This window comes from Thunnus albacares, chromosome 7 (assembly GCF_914725855.1).
Source record: "Thunnus albacares chromosome 7, fThuAlb1.1, whole genome shotgun sequence".
Classification (NCBI taxonomy): domain Eukaryota; kingdom Metazoa; phylum Chordata; class Actinopteri; order Scombriformes; family Scombridae; genus Thunnus; species Thunnus albacares.
The window spans coordinates 12,735,305-12,757,252 of record NC_058112.1 but is presented as its reverse complement, the minus strand read 5'-3'; the positions used below and the strand labels follow the sequence as shown (position 1 = coordinate 12,757,252).

Sequence of the window (21,948 nt, the reverse complement as noted above, 5' to 3'; positions counted from 1 at the left end):
AGCACAGGTTATAAGCAGAGAAGCTGGTATCAAAAGCCATTTATCAGTGTTGCCTGAGCAGACATGTTTCATCTGGAAGATACAGCAGACAAACAAACACCATACATCTCTAGTGCAATAGTGAAAACATGTGAGCTGGGAGGAGGGGAGAAATGGATCCCGTTTATGCATGGAATTAAAGTTTGATCTGTATCTGGATGTCTTATCTAGATAAAGAAAATTGTATGTTAATGGAAGGTGCTGATGCACACGAACACTATCAGCATGTGATTGAATCAAACAGACCACCTCTGGAGTTGATCTTGCTTGCAGAGTGATTCGATTGCATGAGATGGTTTCTGCTCATGGGTTAGAAATAAAATCACTGCAGGCTCTGCTCTGCTACCAGCCAAGATAATCTAGCAAAAAAAGGACAATTCTGATCTCCAAAGTCAACAAGAAAACAGTTAAACATTCACAGCTGCTGCAAAAGCAACTTGTTGTTTTCAGAGAGGAAGAAAAAGTACAGTCTGTACAATAACTTCACCTCACTGCAAAAAACAATGTTTTTTGTTGACGAGCCTTCCATCTCTCCACCTACTCTCCTGATTTGAGCGTGCATAACAAATGTGAGCAAATCACAATGCAGGCAGAATGCAGACAAGAGGAAAGTAATAGAATTGCAAGGAGTAAATGCAGTGGAGTGACTGTTATGTTCCAGATACAGATTTAAGTTTAGTAGCAGGTGTCAATGGGGTCAGAAAGAGAGTAAAAGTAGGATACTTCCAGTTTTACAATGCTTTTTAGAAAAGTATTGCAACCATAGCCACCACAGTCACTTTTAAGAGTTTGTTTTTCACCCTGTAGATTCCACTGTGCTAGTCGTGGAGTTTAAGGGGAGTAAAGGCACGAGTGTACCAAACAACCCACAAGTTGCTGTTTGTAGTTTTCCCCTCCCCATTTTTTTCAGATTTCTCCACCATGTGGCATGGATTTAGTTAGCTCGCTCTGGACCGGGATGAAAGGATTTCTGGGATTTTGTTTGTATAGATGTTTTTTACTCATGTGAACATCTGAAAGCAGCCTGTGTGTGGGTGCGTGCATGTGTTTGAACTTTATTTCTTATGAACTTAAGGTATGGTCATGGATGTATGTGCTTGATATGTATTCTGTATGTGGGGACTGTATGTTCATTGCATGTGCGTGCATCTGTTTGAGGGCATGTTTGAAGCCAGATGGTGCCCACTCCCTGATACACCCCTCGACCCAGTACATGCAGTGTGCATTGTGTGTGTGTGTGTGTGTGTGTGTGTGTGTGTGGCCAAGTAAACATGTGAACTGTCTGCCCCCTAGTGGTTTTCTTCTCCTTTCCTCTCTCTCTCCCCTCTCCTCTCCTCTCCTCTCCTCTCCTCTCCTCTCCTTTCCTCCCCTTTCCTCTCCTCTCCTCTCCTCTCCTCTCCTCTCCCCTCCTTTCCTCCCCTTTCCTCTCCTCTCCTCTCTTCATGGTCCCTTCACTCATACCAGACTTAATCTGTTGAGCCACGAGCTGGCCAAGCCTGTCACTGGTTATGCGCTTCATTTTATTACTCAGTCGTTGTGGGCGTAACTGCAGCAACAGAGCTGCCAAATGAGCCAGCAGCCCCACACCTGTAATTAACGTCAGACAAAGTGACTCTGCAATGAGGGAAAGCACTGCTGTGACCAACCTCTATCAGCTGAAGACAGCCGTACCTGACACGTAGCAGCAAACCCTGGAATGCTGGAGCCAGAGGATGATTACTTTTTCCCCCCACTTTGCGATGGCACTTTGTGAATGTGAAATGAGTCTTCAGTGCATAGGGAAAGTACAGCACATCTGTGCTGCCCCTATCTTTCCCCCCAGGAATGAGCTGGTAAGGGGGGGGGGTATCTCCATTCCCTTTATTCAGAGGTGTTTTAAGTGTGGCAATTAAGATATGTGAAGTCTTTTATTCACTCACTTCTTTTCATTTTATTTCATTCATTCATCTTCAGATGAGCGTACTCTGACAGTTGTTAGTTAGCATATTCAGTGGCAAGTAGCCAATCAGGATAAAGGAATGTGCTCCATTTTTTTTTTTTTAAAAAAAAGCTTGTATCTCAGCAACCCAACAGCATGTCCACAGTTGATCTGCAGCATAGTTTGATTAAAGGCAGACAAAGGAGGGCTTCAGAGCTTGTTTTAATCACTGCATGCTCAATAGCCTATTGTGCTCTAACATCGGCCTTCACTTTGCTTCAGTAGCTGCATACAGTTTACTGTGTTTGTGGGCGTGTATGTGTGCACTAATATTCTGTCACATCTTGCGCTGTAGCGTTCCTCTATGGATTTCTGTGTTACTTTAATATCAACTAAGAAATATTTTGATGTGAAAGCTTCCTTACTTATTGCTCATGGGCTGTACTGTAATATATATCTTGTGGTTGAGAAAGTGATGTTTTCTAAAGAAGTATCTACAGGAATACAGAAGTACATACTTATGTACTTGAATACAGTGATTTTGATTTTTATCATGTAGACAGCATGATGATTTAAAATTTAATTGATTTATGAATTATTTATTATTTTGATCTATAACAACTATTGGGCAGATTGCCATGGAATTTTGTACACATATTCATGGTCCCCAGAGGATGAATCCTACAGACTTTGGAGGTCCTCTGACTTCTGCTCTAGTACCACCAGCAGGTCAAAGTTTTCACTTATCATGAAAAATATCTACGTATCTAAACTTAGTACAGACATTCATGGTTCCCAGATGATGAATCCTAATGATTTTAGTAATCCTCTCAATTTTACTCTAGTTGACATTTTTGTTTTTTAGTGAAACATCTAGAAAACTATTTGATGGATTGGCATGAAAATTGGTACAGACATTCATGTCCCCCCCAGGATGAGTTGTAATAAGTTTGGTGGCGCCATCATCTGGTCTGCAAAAGTACTGACATACCATCAGCCTCAGCTCTACTTAGTGGGTACTGCTGATTAACAAGGCAAATATTATACCTGCAGAATTTTAGCCTTGTCATCATGAGCATGTTGCCATGCTAGCATTAGCATTTAGGTCAAAGCACCACTGTACTTAAGTACAACTTTACAGAACCTCAACAACATTTTTTTGTTTTGTTATTAAAGAATTGTGACCAACAATATGGACATTGCAGCACATTTTGCAGTTGGAAAATAAACTTGTAAGTGTTCTCTGATAGACAAACTATTGCATCACTTTTTCTTAAATACATCAAATATATAGTGTCTTCGGCATTTCTGTATTGGACGGCCATGCTGATAGATCAGTCGGTCTGCATTTTTTACTTAGTATGACCTTGCTCAATTAAGCCTGCAACCCTGACATCTCCAGTATCATTTTACTTCCTTTTATTTCACTCAGTAGAAGTAGAAGAAAAAAAGGAAACTGTCAAAGAAAATGAGGATTGTTAGCCAGTTTTAGAAAGGATGTCATAAAGATGTAGAAGAGAGCAGCACAAAAAAGGATCCAGGCAAAAAAGAGTGTGTTCCTGCTACGGGAGGCAAACAGCATGGGGTCTGTGTGACTCTGCCTGTTGTAATTTAAGGCTAGTTGGAGTTGCATGTGTGGAGAATTCTCTTAGTCTGTGTTAGATGAGATGAGATGTGCTCACACAATACTTCAAAAGACACTATGCCTATCTCTCTCCCTTCTCCCTGTGGACACATCTACATCTGTTCCTGTCTCTGTGCTCTTTCAACTCATCTCCTCTGTCCACTGTTGTACTGTCTATGACCTCTCTACGTCCCTATAATTCTCTCCTCTCATGCCGGGCCCGTGGTAATAAGATTGATGCAGGCGGGAGATAATGAAATGCAAAAAGAGAGAGAGAGAGGGGTACAATAGTAGGGAGAGAAAAGGCAGTGAAAGAGGGAACAGGATGAGATAGTGTAAAGGGAAAGAAAAAGAAAGTGGAGAAAGACTGGAAGAGGAATTAAATGTTTTTGTTGGGTTTTTTTTTTTTTTTTTTTGCTGTTGATAAGCATTTTATTGAGTGCATAATCTAGCCTGAGTGCAGTTGTTGTATATCATAAAGGTAAGGTACATGTCATCTCCATGATTGTAAATTACCAACAAGAGGGGAGCATAGCAGAATAGAGAGTGGAGAGTAGAGGAAAGAGCTCTGGAAAGCACAAAGCTGAGAGAGAGAGAGAAGGAGGCATTAGAGGGGAAACAAGAGGGGGAAACAAAAGGAACCAGGAGTGGCAGGGGAGAGTATGAGATGAAGAGATGTGGGGAGAAGGCACTCTGATGTAATTAAAGTGACAGAGTTGAAAGGCTGCACCTTACATCCTCCACCCCCCCCCCCTCGCCCCAAGCCTCCACATATAGATGGCTTATGAGTTTATGAATACAGTATAGAAGCTCTGTAAAAGGTGCAATGTCACTGGGCGAGGTTATTAAAGTGCATCTACGTGCAGACACAAGATGTTTATCCTTTCAAGAGTATACAACTGAAATCTTCTTATGTTGTCAGACAAGAAATGAAATGTGTGAAATTGAGCTCGTAGGAAAGCTTCTGTCACCCTCTCTGAGGTCAGCAGTGTCCGAGCAGCTTGTACACAAATGTGCTCGAGCCTTTCATGTCAAGTTTGACAAGACAGAAAAGCCTCTGGTGAACTTTGATGTCCAACTTTGATCATGACAGTCCCATCAAATAAAATTGGGTGCAAAGTAACACAGTCAGAGTTGCTAGGAGGATCAGGCACGTTTGAGTCTATGTAGTGTGAGCGCACCAATCACAAGAGATTTGGGTGATGAAAGCCAGTATAGTGGCCCTGTAAGTTTGTTCATTTGAATCACCTGTCCTATATACTAGTATATATAGTATGTCACAGGTTCGATTATCACTGGCTTTAATCTTGAAGAAGGCAATAAGTGCACAAATATTAATCCATATGATTTCAATTAAAAAGATTGCATCTAAGTTATGAGTGTGCAGCTTTTCCCCTTTTTTTTCTCTGATTGACACAACATAAGATAAGAAAGCTTTAGTGTCATTGTACTGCTGTGCAGGATGACAACACAACAAAATTATGATGGCACCCCCTGATATTAAAACAATATTAAAACAATCAAGTCAAAATGACTATAAAGTACAATATAACATATAATACAAAATGACTATACAAAATAGTTCTCAAGTTGCTCTCAGTGTGCAAATAAACAAACAGTTAGCAGCATGCAATTTGAACAAGTAAAAGTATGGGGTATGAGCATATTGCACAGTAGGGAGTTCAGCCATTGGGCAGTAACATCTGGTTCTGGTTCAGCTATGCAGGTCTTTGATGTGTGAATCCATTCTTCACAGAAATGAAATTTACAGGTAGAAGCTAACAATAACCCTACTGAGTACTGCTATCAAAGGGCATGAAGTGTGTCCACAAATGTATCAGGTGATTTCATGCAGAGGCACTAGTATATGATTAGGACTCCTCTCTTTTACATCTGAATTACCTGTGTTACCGTGAGACCCCCTCACCTATCCTTGCAAAGGAAGATCACACCTTTCTTTGTGCCATAGCTACATCTAAGAGCAGAAAATAGGCTGAAACACAGAATGCGGAGCTCCATCACACACACAGCGGGGGGGTAGACACACACTGGACCTCTTTCCTCTGACAGAAAACGAGGCTGCTTCAGTGTCTTTCTCTTTCTGTCCCTGTCTTTTCATCTCCTGTGTGATTTGAAAACAGCCTTTCAGTCCTCCATCGCTAATGTACCAAATAGGCTTCCATTGTCAATGTTACAGCATTATGAGTTCCTTTTGTGTGTGTTTCTTTCTGCTCCCAGAGGACCGCACTGAAACCTGATAGGCAGCAGAGGGTGGCAATGGTGGGATCTCTTTATTTGTGCTTTTGTTACTAGGTAATTATGGAAATAATTCTTCTTTGTTTTGGCCTTTCTCTGCTGAGAGTCCAGTCCATAATTAATTGGTAGTGTGAAGGACTGGCCAATTTTTAAATCACAAGGGAGGGGTCGAGGGGGCTTGTTTTATTGGCTGGTGCCTGGTTGGGGAAGCGGGCGGGTGGAGCATCTGAATTAGATTAGATTTAATTAAGGCATGGGGCCCCTGACTACACACTGGTACATTAATAGGCTGTATGCCAGGCTGGTTGTTGTTGAGAATTCAACAGTATGGGAGCACACACACACACACACACACACACACACACACACACTACTAAAGACTCCCCCAGGCCTTCAAGGTCAGGTAGACAGAGGAAAGATGCAGCATGGTGTCTGGAAGAAAGAGGAAACAAGCTGAAAAATCCCTCCTCTAATGATAGCTCTCTGGTGTGTCCGCACAAATGCTCCCAGAAACACTGAGCTTTGACTGTCTCTTTTACCCCTGACCCCTTTTTCTTAAAAAAAAAAAAAAAAAATAGTTTGACATTTTGGGGAAAACACTTATTCACTTTCTTGCCAAGACCCAGGCTAGCTAGCTAGGGCTTCACCCCTGTCTTCAGTCTTTATGCTAAGCTAAGCTAAGCTAACCAGCTGCTGGCTGTAGGTTCAGATTTAGCGGATGTCTGAAAGATCTTGATCTTCTCATCTAACTCTTGGCAAGAAAGCATATAAGTGTATTTCCAAGACTGTGAAACTATTCCTTAAAGTAAGCATTGTGACCTCTGTCAGTGCATGATTTAAACTCTGGTACATATAAATAGGCATCAGAAAGAGAGGGTTGCCTTTCATGGACATTTTAGTTGGTGATGTGGATGTGAATCAGACCTTTAACCCACTATAACAGGGTCACACTAGTTGACTTTTTTTGGAGCTCTGCGCATATGTTAGATTCTCTGGGGCCCTGTAGCTCTAGCTTGTACACGTGGGTGGAATCTCTACCCCTGTGCTAAACACAATATCCCCCAAGAGCCTGTAAGTCTATATAAGCCTGGAATACTTCAATAAGCTCCAAAAAGGCTCGCCTGCTTAGCAGTTTCAGGGGATCTAATGTAATCCTTACAGATAGAAGCATTTTCGTACTATTGATTCAATCTCATGATATCTTCAAATGGTCATTTCCTGGCAAAGCTCTCTGGGCAATATCCTGAAGTGTCTGCATGATAGCTAGTGGACAGAGATGGGATTCGTTTTCAGTTCACATTAGGCGTTGATACACAAAAACCTCGAACACAGAACATAGAAAGTATCCCAATGAGTGTTTTGAACTTTTACGAGGCACACAGAGGTTTGATGTTTACAGCCCCCTGCGGCATTAGTGTAATTTGATCTGAAACAGCAACTGTAAAATACTTTTATGTGGCTCATTCCTCATTAGCACAGCCTGACTGCAGCTCTATAATGAATAGGATCCCTTCCACTCTCTCTTCCTCACTCTCTCTGCTTACCGGCAGACAGTACTGTCTGCCAGTAAGCAGCTGAAACACCATTTACATGAGCCTCACCCCGAGTGCCTGATTGAAATTCTCTCACTGTAATATCAGTCAGCGGAAATGTTTAAGTGCTATTCCCTCATCCCATCTGGAATAATAAGCTGCAGTGCTCTCTGGCATTACAGTAGTCCCTCTCCTCATTTCAGGCAGCTAGTTGGCTGCTCTACGCTTTTTACTGCTGGCCATGGCTCTCATCATGAACGTTAAGTTCCTTGCACTCCTAAGTAGTTTGCAGACAACCCCTTCCCCACAACATGGTAATCTGTGACTGCCGCTGGTGTTCCTCTGCCTCCTCTCATCTGCAACACCGAGCAACTTGAGTCTCTTTTTATCTAAAACTGCTGTAAGCTGTTTTGGCCTCACAAAGAATTATTTAGCCTCTCTGTTCTTTCTCGTTCTTCATAATAAAGAGTGGGGGTCCCTGCTTTTGAACTTGGGTCTTGAAAGTTGCCTCTACACTGTACATTATGCTCCATTTGTTCTCCTTGTCTCTGGGAACTCTTAGCTCTGGAAGAACTTCTGCTTATTATAACTCTCATCTCCAACAGAGGCTGTTGAATCACACATAATACATTTCAAAATGAACCTGAAAACAATTTACTGCTTGATATTCATGCCCGTCTCCTTCACTCCCTCCTCCATTCCCCTGGCTCTGCAACTTCAGAACTCATCCTCCTGTTTCGTCAACCCCCTATTCCCTTATCTATGCTCATATTGTTCCCCTCCTCTTCCTCTCCATCCTTCCTTCCCTCATCCTCCTCTGTGTATCCCTCACCACCTCTCTTCCCCTATTTTGCCATTCTCCTACTTCCTTATTACTTAATTCCTCCTCAGTTAACTCTTCATCTCCTTTCTCTTGCCCCACAGAAGCTCCTGGGCAGGACTTTGTGACACTGGACTATCGTCTGCGGTACTACCCAAGCATCACCTACGCCGTCATTGGCAGTGCCGTTATCTTCGTCTTGGTGGTGGCGTTGCTGGCGTTGGTGCTCCATCACCAGAGGAAGCGGAGCGTTCTGCTGCCCAGAGGCGTAAGAGGAAGCTTGCATCACCACCATCACCACCAGCCCCTGCTGCTGTCCCGTTTGGTCATCTTGGACCGGGGCCACGTCCATTCTGGAGGTCCAGGTATCCCCCCCGGCTCCCCCACCACGGCGGCCCAGTACAGCTCAACTCCTCAGGCGTTGCAGCTGCTCTCTGGGGCCCTGTATCCCTCCGGACTCACCATGGACTCACCTCCGTCATACTCACAGGCTGTTCTGGATGTCAGGTGAAAGGAATAATGAGTCTAACAGCTGTATAAAAATGTATAATCTTGTGTGTGTAGCTATAAAGTTGGAATTCTGCTGTAAGCAATGATTAAACCAAAATAAGCAGAATAGAATTAAGCAGAAACAGTGATACTCAAAACTGTCTCTCTAGCAAAGTATAATCTAATTTACCATCAAATTATAATACAACATAATAAAACTGAAATCTCATTTACTCATTTTGTTTCATATTAGCAATTTTAATATACACAAAACAGATCTGAACTCACAGGATGCTATCTGAAATATCAGTCAGTGTCTTAGTACTTCTCATGTTATTGGTAATGCACAACTGATTAGTCCTCTAAAGTCATAAAGTCACTTATTATCAAACAAAAGAGGAGATTATAGTCGTATTAATGTCTTTTCAAATGTTGATCATAAATTACAAAAAAGAAAAAGAGAAATCAGTTAAAAACATTTAGTAAAATGCACAATGATATTAATACATGTAGAGAATGATTTGTTTGTTCTCTCAGAAAAACAAGTGAGCTGCTGAACCCAGTCAAATAATATTCCTTGTACAGTCTTTATGACATAGCTCATGATCCTGCCATCATATTCTTCCTCTATCTGTTTCTTCTGTTCTTCCCTAGCCGGCCTCCCTGGTTTGATCTCCCTCCTCCTCCTTACCTCCCAGACGGGGACCTTCCTTCAGAGGGCGAGCTGCCTCAATACGAGGCCCCACAAGATACTTTGAGCCAGCCCACACCCAGAACTGTGGCTTCAGGCACTCAGCCGAGTTCAAACTCCACAGAGGAGTCGGACCAGCTGTAGTGCTTCTCTTGAAGACTGTTGATAGTTAGAAATGAGAGACTGAAGGACCAGGCTGCAGGGCCGCTTGAGGCCAGGACAGTCCACAGCACTGACCTGCTGAGAAGAATCAACAGGGACTGAGAGACTGGGAGACTAAACTCTCTGCTTTGGCTTACTGAAGCACTGGACTGAGATTAGCTCATCCTGCTAGACTGATCTTGTATGCTGGCTCCACCTGCTGGAGTCATGGCTGCACTACACCTTCATCCGTTAATATTCAATAAGTTCATTTCAATTGAATTATGTTCCCCCCTGAAAAAATACTCTGTATGATTCTGAATTTCAAAGAAATAGGAGTTAAGCTGTCATTCAGTAACATCATATATGATGAAATCAACAGTGCAGTCCGTACTGTGTTTAACTCTGGCAGCACTCAGAGAGCTATGTCAAAGTCATGCAGCATTTTGTCATATTCCTCACTGTCCTTTACATTTCACATCTATAATATTTCCATAGTGAGGTTGATAAGAGATTTTTATTGTGTTAAAACTTTTAAATACTAGTAAAACGAGACAAAATCTGTGTTTTTAAAAACGACTGCTACATTTGAGGACTCGCTGTATTTAGAGACTTTTAGCAAGGACATGTTGCCTTATTCTTATTGAAGCTGATACACTTTTAACAATAGTTCAATCATATATACAGAAATGTTGTGGAAGAGTGAAACACATGTGGTTGGGATATACAAAAGCAGCTTAATCAGAGGTACTCAGAGATTTAAATCTGTTTTTTCAGTGTTGACGTGGAAATGAACTTATTATCTGGCTAGTGAAAATTAACATTTTATAACATCTTAGTGGTACGTCAAACTAAATCCATTGAAGTGTTTCCACTGAGTTGTTTAGAAAAATACAAGATACATTTCTAAAAGATCAGTGGAGGTTTTTGTGCTTTTTCTCACAACAATTTTTCAACAGTATTTCTTGATTGTCCTAAATTCCAGAAAAAAAAATGTGAAGAGGACCATTGCGATTTAATGAAATAATGCTAAGCAGAAATTATATAAGTATATATATATCTTTACCATGTGAGTTTCAAAAATCATTCCTCTAAGCTAAAGAACCACCTCTGCTGGCAAAGATAAAACTGTTTATTTCATTTCTGTCTGAAGACCAATAATGTTTTTATGTAAAGACTAAAAAAGTTAATAGAAAGGATTTTGTTAAGGCCTTATTATGTGCCAGTTTGGTCCCTCGTGCCTTTGTATGTGTTGTGTTTCTGGGCCCAAATAGCCTATTTAAATCCTCCCAAAACAGCAGCCTGATCTGGGATATAATCAAAAGGTCACATGACTACATACATATGAGAATATCTTGTCTTAAATCTGATTGGTCAAGTTCTACTTGAGATTTTAAATGTATATATCATTTTTGTCATTCAGAAAATACAGCCTCAGTAGTATTAATGACTGATGAAATCCATATCTGAAGGATCTGTGTTCATGTGTTTTTTTGACCTTCGTTCATTTATTTCAACGTGGTTCAACACTGTAAATAGAAAACAGGAAAAGTAAAGAAATCTATTTAAAAGTAGAACATTTTCATTTAGTTAAACTTTAAAGAAAGAGATGAATGTAGTTGTGCTTACTTTTCTATTAGAGCCTGCAGTGATAATGCAGGCACAAGAAAAACAATCAAACCAAAGATAATCATTATTAACCTTCTCCCCAAGGATATTACCCTCCAAAGGAATAATTATGTGTCACAACTATTTCTACCTTTATTATATCCCCCATTTGTAAAGATTTATTGAGTAAAACAGATTTCATGTTGCTGTAAAACTGGAAAGCATTTCTCAGGACGAAATTTATACCAGTCTGTCTGTTCTGTTGTTCATATCTTTGTTTTGTTTTTAGAAATGTTTAAGATCAAGTTCCATTTTTTTTCTGATTTGTTCTCATAAGGTTAGCTGTTTACACATTTGTGACATCATGATCTTTTTTTTCCTCTGTATTCTGTACATTGAAAGTAATATAAAATTCTGACTCAGAACTTGTGTGCATTGTGAGTTTTTCTGGAGATAGAATATTAATCTTGTCAGCAACTTAATATAACATCAAAATGCAAAGTCTGGAGCCGTAGCACCAAGCTGTGCCCTAGACAGACTAACCTTCGATCACACATCTCCAAATAAAGATTTAATAATAGGGATGCTATCTGAGTCTATAGCGAAGGTGAAGAAGATGAAAGCTTTCCGTCAGTAATCACTGTTAGAAACCTTCTGCTGGTGTGAAGTACTAGTCAATAGTGAGACTAAAGTAATTATCATTCAGCTGAAAACCTTTTATGTCTCTTCAAGTATCCAAATTTTCTTTCTGTGCCTTCAAGTTTACTTTAGTGGCAGCCAAGCAGAGCCCTGCAGTTCCACATTTCCACCAATAGATGTCACCGTGTCACCATAATGGACAAAGCTCATCACTAGCTCGCTCAATTTGCTTAACTGAAACATGTCCTGCCACATTTTTACAATCTTTCATGTCAAATATAGGAGCGAAGTAGCTATTGTTATGTCTTTTTTATGTAAAAAATGTTTCATTCAAGCTCATATCTACTTATATCTTGGATTCATGGCAACTATCTACATCTGCTATGACACCTAGTTCAGTGAATACATGAATGAATATTATCTCACTAGTGGCCTCCTATTTTAATTGTAATGTCCCCCCAAAAAACCCTGCATCTCATCTCGCCCCTCCCACCCCAATATCCGCATCGCATTATGATACATCAGATAACATTTGACACCATCTCTTAACAGCACACACCCATTCCTTCCCATCACTCTACCTGCCCCTCGCTTCCTATAGTCATCTTTTATCTTCCCCACACATCTCCTATTTTCACTCCCTCCACCCCTCCTCCTCTCTCAGCGTTTTTTTTTTTATTCTCATCGACCCGCTCTCCTTTACCTCATCTTAAACTCTGATGCTGGAGGCCCATGTTTGCTTAGCCCGAGCCCTTAACTACACAGACTTTAATTAAAAGCCTGCACGCTTCTATGTCCCTGTCTCTCTCGCTCTCTCTCTACTCGGCAGCTGGTGATTTGGCAGGAGAGAGAGAATTTCTACATATAATGTGTGTCCATTGGATCAGAGGATGACGTCCTTTCAGTTATGACCCACAGGAAATGACACCAAGAACAGTAATGATGACAATAAGGAAAAAGGAAGGTTGACTGTTATGGTAGCAGTGAGGAAAGTGGTGACGTTAATGTTCATGTAGATGAGATTTATTATTAAGACACATCATGGCGATATTCCAAGGTGATGGAGCAGAGAGACTAGTTTTACTCTCTTGGGAGTCTTTTGTTGTGCATTAACATAGATGTTAGCTATAGGATATAGTGCAAGTGTGATAAAGCTGGCTAGTATCCAACTGTCAATGAAACACTTTCAACTAGTGCTAAATAAGACTTGAAGTTACTGCATATGTCATTTTCTCACATGGTTTCTGATAATGTTTCTCTGCTGGAAGAAAAAAACACAAGAAATAAAGCACAAGTGGGGATATAAATGTAGATCTAACCACATAAGTGTTCATTTTCACTGCTCACTTCACTCTCAATCATGCAGCCCTTCTCAAGGCCACTTTCACTCACACATATATACGAACATGCACACATACACTCACTTGGCTGTTGTGCCATAGCTCCAGTGAACTGGAGATAAGACCCAGTGTTTTCACATGTAAATGGTGTGAGCGTGGAGGGGAAGGAGGGCGTATTGTTAGCATGGAGCGGCTCTGAGGGGCTCTGAGGAGCTCTGCTGAGGGCTTGGCCAGCACGGCCCTTATCAGATGAAGAGCAGGCCTCTGAGGGAAGGAGGGGGTCGGCGAGGGACGAGGGCTGGGTAGGGTTGAGGGGGCCAACAGGAGAATAGAACAGCTGGCGGAGTCACGCGTGCAACCCCAAAAACATACAGAGCCCAGACACGCTGAGCACGGTGGGAATCTCCTCGGCTAAGAGATCCACAAACACACAGCCTCTTGTGTTATTATCAGCCACCAGCCAGCAAGTCTGAGCACATAATCACACACACAGCAGCACAGAAAGAGGAGCATTTCACACAATCGCGGACACATATACACACAAAAACACAATCATCGAAGACAATCACAAAGATCCACAAATACACATTTCCATACAGGCGTCTTTACACATCATTAGGCTAAATCACATACGCACAGAGAGAGAGAGAGAGAGAGAGAAAGAAAGACTGTGGGTCACCCCAACGCCACAGAAAGCTAAATCACCATTAAGAAATTGTCTCGTTTCACTGAATAAGAAAATCAGCAATAATTTCAACAAACACTTGGTTTCTATGTCTTGCTCCTGTTCATATATAGCATGAATCACAGAATGGGACAGACTCTAAAACATGTATTCATCCTGATTATCTAAGAGGTTCATGCTGTCCTTTCATCAAATAAAGACACTGATCAACCTGATTATACTATATTTACCATAACTATATTTATTTTTGCTCCCAAATCAGTGGATGTCACAGTCTGATAGCCACTACAGGACCAACAGTCCTTCCATTCAACAGTCAAGGAGTTTTATGAATCAACCTTGAAAGTCTCATGAATTATGGCTTAAAAACTTTTTTCAGTAAAAAGAAAGACATAGTTAGTAAATAAATGACACATTTTAGGTTTATCATTTCTGCAACTTGTTTCACCCAATCAATCTCAATCTCAAAACAGCAGAACTATCATTCCCCTGTCACAGTCAGTCAGCATACCGATAGAAACTATAAATTCCGCTCATATATATGCATGTATGCGTATATATGCATAAGTCAGACCGGCATTAGCAGCTGAAACAGTAACACTTCCCTGCTTAAGAATAGGCCAGGGTGCTGGCTCTTGTCCTTTCCATTCAGGCCAGTGTTAAACACACAAACTAGCATGCTAATGGGTAATCCCTGAGGACCAGCCACCTTTGTCCCAGCCCTAAGAGGATGTCTCTCTCTGGGCACTGGGTGACAGCCACCAGGCTGCCTACTACTGGACAACCAGCATGTTGCCAGATACTGATCTCAGGCCTCCAGAGGGATGCCAGCAGGTTGCCAGGCCCTGATTGGTATCTGACGGGCGGAAGATTGGCGTCTGTCCTGATTTCCTTTTTGTTTTTTGTGTGTCCTGTCTGTGATGCACCAGGAGGAGGTTTTGCTATCTTCCTTGGTGAGAGGAAAGGGAAAGTGTAGTGTAGGGTCACGTTGTCATGCAGCAGGTGGTCTGTATGTGTCAACAAAGAACTCCAGTTAATCTGATAGACTACAGTGGGAGTGGTATGAGGTTGCTACTTTTACTGTTTGTCTTAAAGCCCCATTCAGTGACCTGAAGCATTTCAAACAATCTCTGAAAACAAATAATTGGTTTACAAGATAAAAGAGCAGCAAAAAAATCTTTTAAAACAGGCCACTTAGCACAAAATTCATTTTTTCAATTACATGTCAAATAAGATACTCTGAATGGAGAGGTGTCAGGAGGATGAATGGGGTTTTTGGATATTGCTGAAAGGTGTCCCTGGGGTGATGAGCACTTGTTCATGTATCTCTATGGATTAGGACATTCCACATTGCAAGGTGGACAGTGGGAGTGGGGAGAGAGTCGAGCAGCGGGCTGTCATTGATTTGCTGAGAGGACATTCCTCAGTGCAAGGTGCAATAAGGAAACTGGAGGAGGAGGTTAATCTACTATTCTAGAATACTAGTGTTCCTCATCCTTATGATGTGATAAAATAAACAGAAAGATTACATGGGAAACATGAAATATGGAGAGGGGAGAAGCTTCAGAATTGATGGCAGCATCATGTGCCACATGTGTGGTATTATATGTTGTTGGCAAATGATGATTATTTTAAACAATTTATCCAGTCCTGGTTCTATACTGTCTATGATGAAATATTGTGGCCTCATCCCAACTCTGTACTCTCATCTGTCTTTTCACCCCCCAGAGAACTGAGCTCCACATACAGCAGCACCCAGTACATGCGCACACATACTCTACAAGTACACATGCACACACACACACACACACACACACAGTGCGACCCTGTACTCTCTCCCTGTTAAAAATAGTATAGATTCAGTTTATTTTTGTCTTTGAGATGTACGAAAAATCATTACCTGGTATTTCATGAAGACATTTATGTGCATCACATAAGCGTCTTTTTATAACATTTTTGCCATAGTGGTCAGTATGTATCAGGTTGAGAACAGATCTGCTTGCTTGTGGTGGACTTTTCTTGCAGATTCATCAGGGGAGCTGGATCCCCCACGATGCTAAAAAGTGATTCTTGTACTCTCATCTCCAACAATTCCACACCTGCAGTAACATTGTTCTTCACACCTACGTCCTCATCCATACACACCGTATGGACCCCTTACACATTCCTACTCTCCAACACTCGCTCCCTCCTCCCTATTTCCATCCACACTCTTTCAAAATGAAACACACACAACATAGAACCCCCCCCCCCCCCCCCCCTTCAGTCCGCCCACCACCCAGGGCCACCCCATGCCTCGCACGTTCCTCTCAGACAGGGAGCACGACACTGGGCCCCTCCATCCCCGTCTTCCCCGTGGCCCCCCCAGCACGTCCAAGCCCCCCAGTTCCATCCATCATATCTGCCCCCCGGCCTCCATCACGTCCCCACAAAGGCAGCTAACCCGAAGAAAAGAAAAGGCAAAATAAAAAGGGGAGAAGAATACAGCCGCTACCATGCAGAACAGTGCTGGCCGGAGGACTGTCTTTTGTCCCGGGCCCTGCCTCTCCTCGCCTGGTCTGTCCTGCAAACACACCCTCTTCTCCGAGGGAACAACAGCCCGGAGGCTTGGGGGATGGAACCGGGGTGTGGTGCTATCTAAAGCAGTATAGTTTGGCCCCCTCGATGGCCCCCTGGTCACCAGCAGACCCTGTGTGTTGAGCTGTCAAACGGGGCCGCCCTCGCCCTCCCCTTGCTTCCACGGGCACTCCCTCTGGGGGGCAGTAGGGGCCCCCAAACTCCTGACTCAGGGGCCCACAAGCCGAGGCTCACCGTGCTCTGCTGACCTGACCACTGATGCTCTGTGAAGTGGAACGGCAAAACTCAGGTGAGGAGGGGAACTGAGGGCACATCTGCAAGGAACTGATGGATAAAGTAGGAGATTTACATAGGTTGACATCAAAGACACCTTTGACTTTTGTGTGACATGTGCACTCAACTGTAATGCAACTGGACCACAGATTTTATTTCTGATAGCACAGAAAGAGAAGAAAGAAAGAAAAAAAAGCTTTTTATGGCACTGCCTGCGCTGAATGAAAAGAAGACAGAAACCAAAAAATAAAAAAAAGAGCTAAGATTGAGGAGGGGAGCTTATAAGTGAATGGGCAGCATCCATTAAGTGCAAACAAAAGCGGGTGCCTTTCTGTTGGTGCTGATGTTCTGTCGCAGGCCATCCTGCCTTTGTGGCCCAAGGAAGAGAGGGAAGTCCCCGCTTGGTCACGTTCACACCCTCTGCTGATAGAGCACCTCTCACTGCTGGTCATGGATGTTAGAGAGCCCTGCAGCTGTGTGGGCACAAATGGAGGTGATGAGAGACAGACAGAGAGGCAGAGAAAAAAAAAAGTGATACAGAAGCAGACGCCCAAACAGAAGGATGTATAAAAGGTGGATTGGTGATGAAGGAGATGATTAAGAATCAACACAGCAGAATAGGGAGAGAAATGGAATCCATAAACTATTAAAGAAGAAATTAAGCAAACCTGGAATGCTGTTGTGAAAAAGGTTTATACAGAAAATATGAGAACACAAAAAAATTATTAATGAGGAGAAAGGCCTGGTATAGAGAAACAAAGCACATGTTGCATTGTCCATATTCAGTGTGCTAGTTTATGAGACCCCAGAGACTTGTGAGGCAGATAGTAGACTGGTGGAATGAGAGGGGGCTGGAGGGGTGGAGAGAAGGAACGAATGGGGTTATATGTGGCACCCCTATTGTTAATTACAGCCTAGTACCAGCATGAAGAAAGGTGGGGGCCATCACGTCTTATATATTCTATGTATTCTACTATTGGCAATATTAGCAATTAATTAAATGCAATATTTGGTCTTTGAAGATGTTAGAAGGGGAGCAATAGTACTGAACAAGAATAATATTGCACAAGAGTATAACATTAGACATAGTAACACAAAAAAACTTAAAACACACACACACACATATAAGCACATATCAATCCTCAAACACACAGCACGCACCCTAATGGAACCGTGACTGACCACGTTCCAGCTCTATTCAGCAAAAGGACAATAGTGTGCTGAGGCTGCAAAAAGCCAGTTGAATGTGTGTTTCTTATTTTCAGTGTGTGTGTTTGTGTGTGCGTGCTGGGCATGTATACGCGTGTGTGTCTATACATGAAGGCCTGTGTCCAGTCGTCAGGCGCACAGATTGTGATTTTCCCAGGTGAACAACACCATACGGAGCACTGCATCTTCAAGCTCATTAAAGACCATTCTGCGCCATTAGAAAGCATTCAGCAGGGTGTGCATTCCCCCAGACTCTGGTGTCAGGGCACAGAGCCATGCCCAAAGGCCCCAGGGTGGGGACCTATGCTAAACGGGCCGAGGGAAACGCACCAGAAGGAGCTGATCCTTTTTCTTCAATGAGCAATGGTTGCTGCATAGATGGATAGGGAGGCTGGGGGTGGTGAGGGGAGGGGGATGCAACAGCTTGTTTAGTTCCCTTGCTTGGGGAATTCAAAAATTCATAGTAACTGTTGAATAGACTGATGGATGAGTTATGAAAATAGTAATTTATTTGATCTCATTTTAAGAAAGAAAAGCACACTTGTTGAGAACAATTAGTTTAAGTTTTATCAATTGTGCAACTATTACATTTTCAGCTAAATCTGAGCATTTGAATGGATAGATGACATAAGGCGTGGAGTGATTGTGATGATAGATCAGCAAAGACAAACAGTCCCCCTTGTGGACAGCAGCCAGATCCTCAAGCATCAGCCGTCTATTGATTCCGCTGACTATAGAGTTGGACCACGGAGCAGTGTGATGCCATTCAGTGCCTGCCGACCGTTGCTAGGTAGAGTGCACTAGTCCATAGTTTGTGTGTGTGTTTGTGTATGTGTGTGTGTGTGTGTGTGTGTGAAAAGAGAGATTGAGTGAGAAAGATAGAGAGAGAGAAGGAGAATGAGCTTGGTAGAGAGGCAAGGGTGTAGCATCCACCCCTGATGGTTATAAATGAGAGTCATGTCAGCACGGGGACCCCAAGCCATCTGTGATACTCACAGATGATCTCATAGTGTGCACACACAGCACACACTAATACTCAAGTGAAAGCTATCCTCTTGGGAGAAATATTGCAGAGAAGAGCAATATATAGAAAGATTTCCCAACTGTCTGTGACAGAGGTACGGTGACAACTTGTGTCCTTTTTTCGGTTTATCTTTAAAGTCCACCTCCACTCAAAAACGTGTTTTATACTTACTTCACTTGGATGTTTGAGCTTCACTGTGCAGAATGATGTATGTGCAGAGTTTGACACTAGAAAGCTGTTTTCACATTCATCTACTGAAAGTGGAAAGTTTCTCTGTGATAATTAAAAATCCAATTTTAAGGGGCGGGCCTACAAGCAGGATTTGTGACATCACAACTAGTTTGGAAGCTAATCCTGGTCCAGTATTCAACTTATACAAGTGTGATCTGGAAACTTGAAGCCTCCAGTGCCCAAACACTGAGAATGGATTTTACAATGTAGTAGGCGACATCTTGTGTCCAGCAGTTAAACTTTTGAAATCGACAGCATTTGCATATTCATAGATTCTGGAATTTTTAATGAGGGAGATCATTTTAAAGATTTTACCAAGTTAAATATACTTTTTTGTAGGAAACTTCAATATTTTCCAACCTGGTTCTCATTTATATAATCGTGGCCATTGTGACAGTGGGTCATGCTACTTTTGCATTTGCCACTTTCATTGCAGAGATTCAGCAAACACGACACTGCGGCTAGTTTTGTTAGCCGGCAAGCTTCCCCAGAAACAACATGTTAGCTACGGTTGCTAATCCAGAGGTCTGCTTTCTGTGTTTATTTTTGGTCCAATGAAAAATGTAGTTATATATTTGAAGTTCCCTGGATCACATTGTTTTGTCTGAGTTGCTTTTTCCAGAATCTCTAGTAAACACAGAAAGCAGCCCTCCTAACAGTGCTGTTTCTCAAATCTCTGCAGCAGAAAGTTAGCATTACCCAAAGGCTGAAAAATTTGTTCAACTAGAGGCTACAAATAGAAAAGAGAGACAGAGAAACAATGTAGTGAGAGAGAATGGGTTTCTGCATCCATACATGGCTTAGTTCAAAGAAGAGACTGCAAAGGAATCTTGTAGAAGCGGGGCAGCCTTTAGCAGCGTAATGTTTCACTGCTAACAGGCTCAAATTTAATGCTGAATAAGATGTTCTGTAGGATATAGAGGATAGGCTCAAACTTTTTCTAGGTCTCCCAAAACACATGATCTATATTCTCTTTAAGTCAATTAATCAGACAGCTTGCCACCCTGTTCCCTCTGGTAAGGAGAGCAGGAATAGGCAGAACCTCTTCTCGCAGTGAGAGCTCGAGGAAGGAGAGTCAAATATTTATAGAGCTACACACCAGGATTCATTTCTCTCTTGTGACATTCACTAATTCCTGCCTCAGCGAATAGTGTTTTGGCAGCCATCGCTAGGTAGATAAATAGCTGTGTCCAATCAGATCTGAATTTATTTTAGCTCTTCTAGAAGTCAAATATAAACATCAACCGGCCCATATAAGAGAGCAAATCATGAATCATACACAGAGGAGAGAAATTAAAAGTCAAAGTGACCTTTTGTGGAGTCACTGGAGAATACTGGCCGGAGGAAGAATGCTGCCATTTCCTCCAAACTACAGTATAGGGTGGTTAAAAGGAAAGGCAGTTGCCAGGGTAACTTGTGGCGGTATGTTTTGGTGAAGGCCGAGACAAAGCAACACGTGACAGGCTCGCCGTCCCCCTACAGCTGTGACCTGTCTCCAACCCTGAGGAGGGAAAGGAGAAGAGATGGATGGAAAAGAAGGAAAGAGGTGTGGGGAAGTTCCAAAAAAGGATAAATATAAGGCAAGGAGTAGACAAAAGGAGACTAGATCAGATAATAGTGTGAGTAAAATGTCAAAATAAGGCAAGAGAAGTAAGTTTTAGTAACACACACGTCTGCAATAATACATGTCTCACCAGTGCAATCCATCCTGCCCACTGCTACTTCTACACCTCCCAACAATGAGGACACAAAGAGGTTGTAAAATAGCACAAAGTTGTAAAAGACAAAGAGGTTTAAAAGAGTGGAATCACACAGAAAGACTGCTGTAACAGTGAGGGGTCAAAGTGGCAGAGGACCGAACTCTTGACCCTTCTGGTGACCGAGAACTGCCACCCATTTAAAACAATACACTCATAATCTTTCCCTCTGTGTGTGTGCGTGTTTGTGTCCGCCCATCTTCTATAGTATTGATTGAGACACCTCCTGGTGGGCGTCTTTAAAAAAAAAAACATCTTCTTCATCAATAATCATGTCTCCCATCCTCCTTCCTTCTGCTCGCCTCCTCCCCCTCCAAACCTCCTCCATCGCAGACTCTCTTCAACTCAACTCGAGTGGGTTGCCTCCATCCAACAAAAGACATCTTCTTCTCATCCTCCTCCAAGGAGACAGAGGGACGGATGAGAAGATGGAAGAGCATCAGCTCATCCCTTTAATCCAGGGGTAGACAGAGAGACTCTTCAGTGAAGAGGTGGGAAATCCACTGATCAGGGGCTTAAGATGCAAACTCTACAAAAGACCTGTGGTTCTCTTCGGGGGTCATCGCAGCAGGACGGGACACCAATCTCTGTCTGTGCATTGTGGAGCACACACTCGTGCACGGCATACTTGTTTCAAAGTGATAATGCACATTATGCAAATACACACATTAACAAAGAAACACCGCCTACATGGTGCAACATATTTATGCATACACATATACACAATGACATTATGGCCGAACATTTTTGGGATATCAATATATATCACAAAAATAGTATTAAAAAAGTATTTATTGACATATTCATATATTATATAATGCATAAAGTGTGTTTTTTTGTGGCATTACTCCAAATTAGTATATTTGTGCAGTAACAATTAAATTACCATGACATCTACCATCTACCACTTGTGGGTTAATTTTGGGTTAACTACTTTTGGCAAAGGTTAGCGTGTACTATCCTGCTCTTGCATGTTGTAAAAACCCTGGATGAGTTCAAACTGGCTGAATTGCTTTTATATTCATCATACGAATAATAAATAAGAACAAATTTCCAATGAAAATAGGCTCATGCACATGTATTGCAGTCCACAGA

General features: G+C 42.1%; 1 protein-coding gene across 1 annotated transcript in view; it reads left to right on the top strand.

Moving 5' to 3' along the window:
• Positions 1-11,543, top strand: part of ldlrad3 (low density lipoprotein receptor class A domain containing 3) — an 87,984-nt gene extending 76,441 nt beyond the window's left edge. The window contains exons 5-6 of the mRNA XM_044357248.1: positions 8,294-8,696; positions 9,333-11,543. Coding sequence (XP_044213183.1) covers positions 8,294-8,696; positions 9,333-9,513 — 584 coding nt within the window. The 3' untranslated portion in view covers positions 9,514-11,543. The remainder of the gene's footprint in view (positions 1-8,293; positions 8,697-9,332) is intronic.
• Positions 11,544-21,948: the final 10,405 nt, after the last annotated feature.